Source organism: Eleginops maclovinus, chromosome 11, assembly GCF_036324505.1.
Source record: "Eleginops maclovinus isolate JMC-PN-2008 ecotype Puerto Natales chromosome 11, JC_Emac_rtc_rv5, whole genome shotgun sequence".
In the NCBI taxonomy this organism is placed as follows: Eukaryota; Metazoa; Chordata; class Actinopteri; order Perciformes; family Eleginopidae; genus Eleginops; species Eleginops maclovinus.
In genome coordinates, this window is record NC_086359.1 from 17,204,996 (window position 1) to 17,211,568 (window position 6,573).

The window sequence follows — 6,573 nt, forward strand, 5'->3', positions numbered from 1 at the left end:
AAACACACTAATGGCGCAAAGGAACCTATAATCTCAGCTGCAGATCAGTTTCCTAATTTTCTCCTTTCACCTGCTCATACTTTAGGTCTACAGGAGGGAATTATAGCTAGCTAGCTGGTATATAGTGTTTTTATATTGGCTGTCTAAGTGTAAAATATAATAGTGTACAATTCAATCTTTTTTAATAAGTTATTCGACGACCCACGTTGAAGAACAAACTGAGAATAGAAGGGGGAAATGAAAATGAATTTTTTGTGATCCTCATCGAATGCACATAAATAGACTGTACATAAACCACATGTTCCTCTTTGACTTCTATTTCTCAGCAATGAATTCACAGGATGTGTTCAACAGGTGGTTAGTGGGTTGCAGATTCGCCTGACTTTTATTGTAATGGGTTTATTCAGTAAATCTTAACAAATGTAATCTTTTTATGTAGCTGTAAAGTGTGTTATATTTGTCATTAAGAATATTTATAAAAAGGAATGTATTTTTATTTACATTTCAATTAATCCCTCTCTTCAGATAGGTATGATTCATGGTCCGTTAAATCAGATGTTAATTGTTCTTAGTGTGGGTGGTTAGTGTCTCCATTTTGCTGAACCTGGTACCTGCTCACCAGTCTACCGGTACCACAAAGTGTCACTTCATGCAAAGGTTTCCTCTCTTAACTTCTTGAGCTTGACTGACCCAGTACCAGCTCAACCAATGTTATGATGGTAGAAAATATAGTTATATAGGATAGCTATGCTATACTGTTTTGAAAATATGGAGTCTTCAACATCTAGAACCTTTAAGTCAAATGTATGTTGTCAAACTGTTTTTAAAGTATTTTAAACGAAATATATATCCTTCATTAACGTGAGAAACTAAAATGTTCTGGGGTAATATTTTCTTTAGTTTATAATTTTTTCATTCATTATAAATCCAAGCTTTTTTAATGCACTTATCAGCTAAAATGGGGGGACAATAAAGGAGTCGAACATCGATAAATTATTCTTTTGCCCAGAAATGTCATCGTATTCTCATACTTCCTACCTCATAATGCACACAGGTTCCTTGCATTACATTGAATCTCTTCAATCAAATAAAACTATGAATACAAATTTGTTGTTTATTATTGTGTCAATTTCTTTGGTAGATTTGAAGATCACATACAGCATGCACTTTTCTTCCAATATGCATATCTGCATACAATTTATGATTATTTTTTAAAATACAAAATGAGACCTGATCTGAGTGCTTGCTAAATTACCTCCAGATAGAATATTCTTGCTGTTTTTCCAAGTGTGATTAAAGTCCATATTTTATTAGCGCATTTAGTGAACCATCCCTTTAAAAAATACACTTTAAACTAATTTATGTCTGCTATTTCAATCTGAATAATTCACTGTTTAATGAGTTTGATTTTTATGACCTTGTTTATTGTTGTTTTTGAAAGAATTGAATACCTATGTCAAAGACCCGTGGGAGATGTTATAGTTGAACATTATCAAAAGAACAAAGCAGGGTCTGCCCTCTCCTGTGAGATGCTATCAGTGAAAAGAGCTTGAAATTAAAAACACCAGTGTTGCAGCCTTGTAGAATGAAGAAAAAAATGTGATGTGAAAAAAAACCGTTGAGGCACAATTCAAACAATCATCAAGAGGTGTAAGTATCACAGCAATTTTATTTAACAATACACAAATCACCTGGAGAAGTGATTCCCTGGCTCTGAATTCTTCTTAAATGTATAAAAAGCAACTTGCCATGATATGTTTTCTACTATGTTTGCACCTCTTGGAACAAGGTTTTTCTAAAATGTAAAACTTTTTCTACATTTAATGCAACCGAGATTGGATTATCTTAAAAGCAGGCTGAGAATGTCTGTGCCTTAATGCTCTGCCGCAATATGGCAATATAGGTTAGTATTCCTGAAGCGCTCAATCGCCATGCACATCATTTTCACAAGCGTCAGTGAATCATGAAGGACACTTAAGTTTAAGATGTGATCAAAATACAGAAGCAGTACTTGGCATTTTTTTTAAAGATAGTGATGCAACATGGTCCATTGGTCCCCCCCTCCCCCCTCCACACACTCTCTTTTGATTCCTTGGTCTGCACATGGCATGGCCAGTGTCTTACATCGACCCTTTCCGCAATGAAGGGAGAGAGTGATTTGTGGTTATGGTTTGTGAAACAGGCAGGCATGCATCAAGGACATCTATTCAAATAGGCAAACAGTGTTAGGGAGTAGTGAACTACTCGCATTTAAACCAGTATTTGAATTTTACAGTAGCTAGCTGCGTATTACTTCTAAAGTTTTGTCTTTTTTTTGTAGTCAACTGCTCGAACTACAATGCATTCTGGGCAACCCTGTTTCACCATTTCTGCCCCAAGTGGGGCATTTCTTTTTTTGTATTAGCACATAAAACATGCAATTTTAGAAGCTTTTAAGTGGTTGCTAAGAGTGACTAAATGAAACTACTCTTCATTATGCTGCAAACGAGTCTGCATCATTCCAAAATCAAATGGAAAAATGTTATTTCTTTTTGTCAAAGGAATCAGTGTAATGCTAACTTCAATGTAATTCCTGCACCACTTCATTGAGTGACATTATTTTCTGGCATATGCCTTTCTCCATTGTGTTGTGTTAACAATATGTGTCCAATGTACAATGTAAATATGATCCTTCTTTACAGTAGTTTAACCTACTTTTAAGTTACCAAACTAAGTTCTCTAGGGAAGCTCTTGCCATTGTTAAATTGTTTCCCCGTGCAAAGTCATCGTTGCCTTGCAAAGCTTTTTACTTTTAAAGAAGCTTACTCAACAGTGTAGGCACAATGTTTAAAATAATGAATTCAAAACCATGAGCTTTTACTTCTTGAAAGCCAATGCAATACATAACAACATTAGCCAAATGCAGAAAGTATTTGGAGAGAATGGGAAAAATAAAAGATACACATTTTTTTTTATTAAAGTGGATGCTTGTAAAAAGTATTATTAGAAAAGAAATGCGATAAGCGAATATTATAAAAGTAGCAGGAATTATTAAACTCCTCATACAGCCTTTGTATTTGTGTGCCTTTTGTTGAAAATGCTGTTGATATACAAACATAAAAGTACTACAACAGTTAAAAGTCTTTTGTGTCGTGTTTGTGCTGTAAATGTCTTTCAGAAGACTTGTTGCAGAATGACACACAGAAGGACTAGGTTGCACAGGAAATGCTGCCAGGAGTTGGCAGCAAGAGTCAGGCCACTGTTATAAAGGGACTGATTTTTCCTCCTCACACTCCTGGTGCGAAGAGTGGTTGTCTTTTTTGTTTGGATGGAGGAGCTCTCTGTTGTAAAGAAGCCGTCTGTGGCCAACGTCACGTCAGCAATGATGGGTGTTTCAGCAAAGAATCTTCTGTCAGAAAAAGAGGATGCGTCAGTGGTGTGGAGCGAGTCAGCGGATGAGTCTTTCTTTGTGCCAGAGAAGAGATTGAAATCAGTGTTGAGCATATGCTCCTCGGCAGCTGGACTAGCAAATGCAGAGATGTGATTAATAGTTAGGTGTGTGTCTGAGCTTCCAGGTCGCAGGGTGGAGGTGCTAATGGCTGTGAAAGGGTGGTGCCATGTAATCGCATCGGGGGTTTGTGTGGTGCTTTGCAGAGCAGAACCAGAAGAATACCACCACCCTGTCACACTGGCATCAGGGGGCATAGAGCTCAAGTCCTGGGCACTCGCTGCCAGTGGGGGGAGGTTATACGAGGCAAAATGCCACCCTCCGGTCCTGCCGGGGCGCACCCCTCCACAGACAGGCCGAATGTGGCAGGGGCAGCCCAGGACGCGAGCAGGGGTATGCTGAGTCCAGGAGAGTAAGTATGTTATGTCGTCATAGAGGTGACATGCCCAAGGGTTGTCACCCAGAGTGATGACTCTAAGGGATGTCACCTTGTCCAACACTCCAAACGGCAGCGTGGAAAAGCGGTTAGCATGGAGATAGAAGTGAGTTAGCCTGAGGAGACGATCCAGAGACCCCGGCAGCACCTTCACCAGCAAATTGTGGGACAGGTCGATATTCTCCAGGCTCACAGGCATGTTGGTGGGCAAGGTCCAGAAGTGATTGTTGCTAAGATTGAGCGTGTCCAGATTGATCAGCGTATTGTTGATGAATATAGCCCGTTCCAGCTTGTTGTTGGAAAGATCAAGAAGTCTCAGATTCCACTGGTGGACCGTGTCGTTCTTGTCCAGCAACTGGAGGTGGTTGGAGGCGGCATGGAGTTGCCAGAGGGAACGAGGTAAGCCGGCGGGAAGGTGGCTCAGCCGGTTGTGGGACAAATCGAGGAATCGAAGATGGGTGTATGAAGTGAGATGGCCATCGAGGTCGTGAAACCGGTTGTTGGACAAGTTCAGGGAGCGCATGTTGTACTGCAGGTCATCGGGCAGCTGTCTCAGACCCCTCCATGAGCAGTCTACCTCCCTGTGGCTGCGGCTGCAGGAGCACATGGAGGGGCAAACGGCTAGGACGTGCAACCCCAGCGACAACACAAGCAGGAGTTCCAGAAGTGCCTCATTAGGGGAGAGCTTCAGCAGCACATCCCTGCTAAAGAAAGATAGGGAGACAGGACAGGAGTGTTAGAGTTGTTCTTACACAGAATCTTTACCTCCAAGAGGCACACTGTCAAATGATACCTGCAGAATGTTTAAATAGGGAATACCACAGCTGGGACCAAGTCAAGTCCTAAGTCCCAGACTTTGAGTTTTAAGAATGTTTCACCCAATGTAATTCCATTTTCATAATGTAATTAGTTTTTTTGTATAACTCAACATGTGTTTTGTACATTAAAAAAATAGTCTTTTCTGATGAACTGATGAATGGATCACTTTTTGAATTGACATTGACATTTTACTCTATGGGTTTTGGGAAAGGTGTCAAGTTTTGCTACGTATGTCATTAGGCTAAAGTCCACTTTAAGTCAAGAGTCATTTTTGTTAAAGTACAAGTCCAGTTGCATTTCTTTTCTGATTTTGTCAAATAAAGTTTCAAAGTTTTTGTCACATCTCTGGTGAATACAGGAAACACTGCAGCCTTGCTATCTGTCAGAGAAGCACACTATCTGCAGAGGGCTGTGCTGAACAAAACTTGCTTCATCGTTTCTTTAAAGCTCCACCCCCGCCAGAATATATTTCTCTCTCTCTCACACACACACACACACACACACACACACACACACACACACACACACACACACACACACACACACACACACACACACACACACACACACACACACACACACACACACACACACACACACTATAGAAACAGGCTGCACAATGATTGCTGCACATCACTGCATAGCTTGCAGATACTAACATTCACATCACATGCCAAACTGACTCCCCTAACATTGCAGTAATGTTGTTTTCTCTGTGTCCTTTTGAGAAATGCTCGTGCTGTAGGCTACATGTGCCCCATCAGTCCTGTATCAGGTTAAAATGTGTCCTTTTTTACAACTGGTAAAATGATCTTGAAGAGGATATTTCTAGTCTCTTTAGGAATATCATTCACACCAAAGGCTGAGAAATCCCTGCAGTCATCTTCTCTGGCATGAGTTTGCGTGTTCAGTCATCAGTGGTTGTCAGAGCAGTCAGTCCCATGCTCTCAGAGGAGGAGAACTAGCTCAATAGATGGCTTGTACTAATGACTCCACAGAGAACCCATGCATCAGCGGGTGCAAAGACACAGCCAGGACACTGCTGAAACGGCACTATACTGTGTGCAAGCTAGGGTGTGGCAGAATATGTGTGTGTGTTGTTCAAAAGAGTGTATAAATGTGTCCATAACTCACCTTCTCATCTTATCATTCCAGTCACTTTTCTCTGCTCGTTTTTGCCGTCCAGCCCCTCTCCTCTCCTGCTTTCAAGCTTCGGACCAGCTGCTGCTCTGCTGAAGGTGATCTTTTTTTTATGTCTGAATTCCCTTGATAGATTTGACCCTTGCCCACTTGTCCAGTGATGGTTTTTAAGTCTGCCTTCACTGCCTTCCAGTCTTGTCCTCTCTGAAGAGCTGAGAGTTTAATATTGCCTAAATAGATCTCTTGGTTAGCACGATCAGGCACTGCAGGCTCTGGATTTGCTCTGTGCAGTGGAAGTAAGTGGGGAGGGCTGGGTGGGGGGAGTATTAGGAAGGTGGAATGGGGGGGGGGGGGGGTAAAGGAGAAATGGAGCGCATAGCAGAGGGGTCCCTGCCTTCAAGGAAAACTTCTATACCCCTCATCTGGCTGCTTTCAGGATTGACTTCTGCATTTAAAGTGACAGCTATTGTTGTGTTTAGATTAATTGACTGATTTCATTTCTCGTTTGTACTCAAAATAAATCACCTAAATCAATATTGTCCCTCTGTAACATATCCCTTTACAGAGGAACACGGTGCTTGTAAAACACCTTGAAGATTTATTGCAGAGGACTCCAGTCCACTGCAGCTTCCTACCTGTCATCAGCAATACAGGAAACCCTCCATTCTGCACTGCATTGCTGTACTCCTCCCACACATCCTCACTGTTGGTTCTAGGAACAGTTTAGCAGTGACACAGAGGGTGATCAGTG

General features: G+C 41.3%; 1 protein-coding gene across 2 annotated transcripts; it reads right to left on the minus strand.

The window, feature by feature from the left end:
• Positions 1-1,478: 1,478 nt before the first annotated feature.
• On the minus strand, positions 1,479-6,573 carry LOC134872271 (oligodendrocyte-myelin glycoprotein-like). Of its 2 annotated transcripts, none has more exons than XM_063895496.1 (2): positions 5,817-6,573; positions 1,479-4,564 (listed from the first exon to the last, which is right to left on the minus strand). In XM_063895496.1, the coding sequence occupies exons 1-2, from the start codon at positions 5,822-5,824 to the stop codon at positions 3,154-3,156; spliced, it is 1,419 nt and encodes a 472-aa protein (XP_063751566.1). In that variant the 5' UTR covers positions 5,825-6,573; the 3' UTR covers positions 1,479-3,153. The 2 variants fall into 2 exon arrangements, with proteins under 2 accessions (XP_063751566.1, XP_063751565.1); XM_063895495.1 differs by having other exon boundaries at positions 1,479-4,567.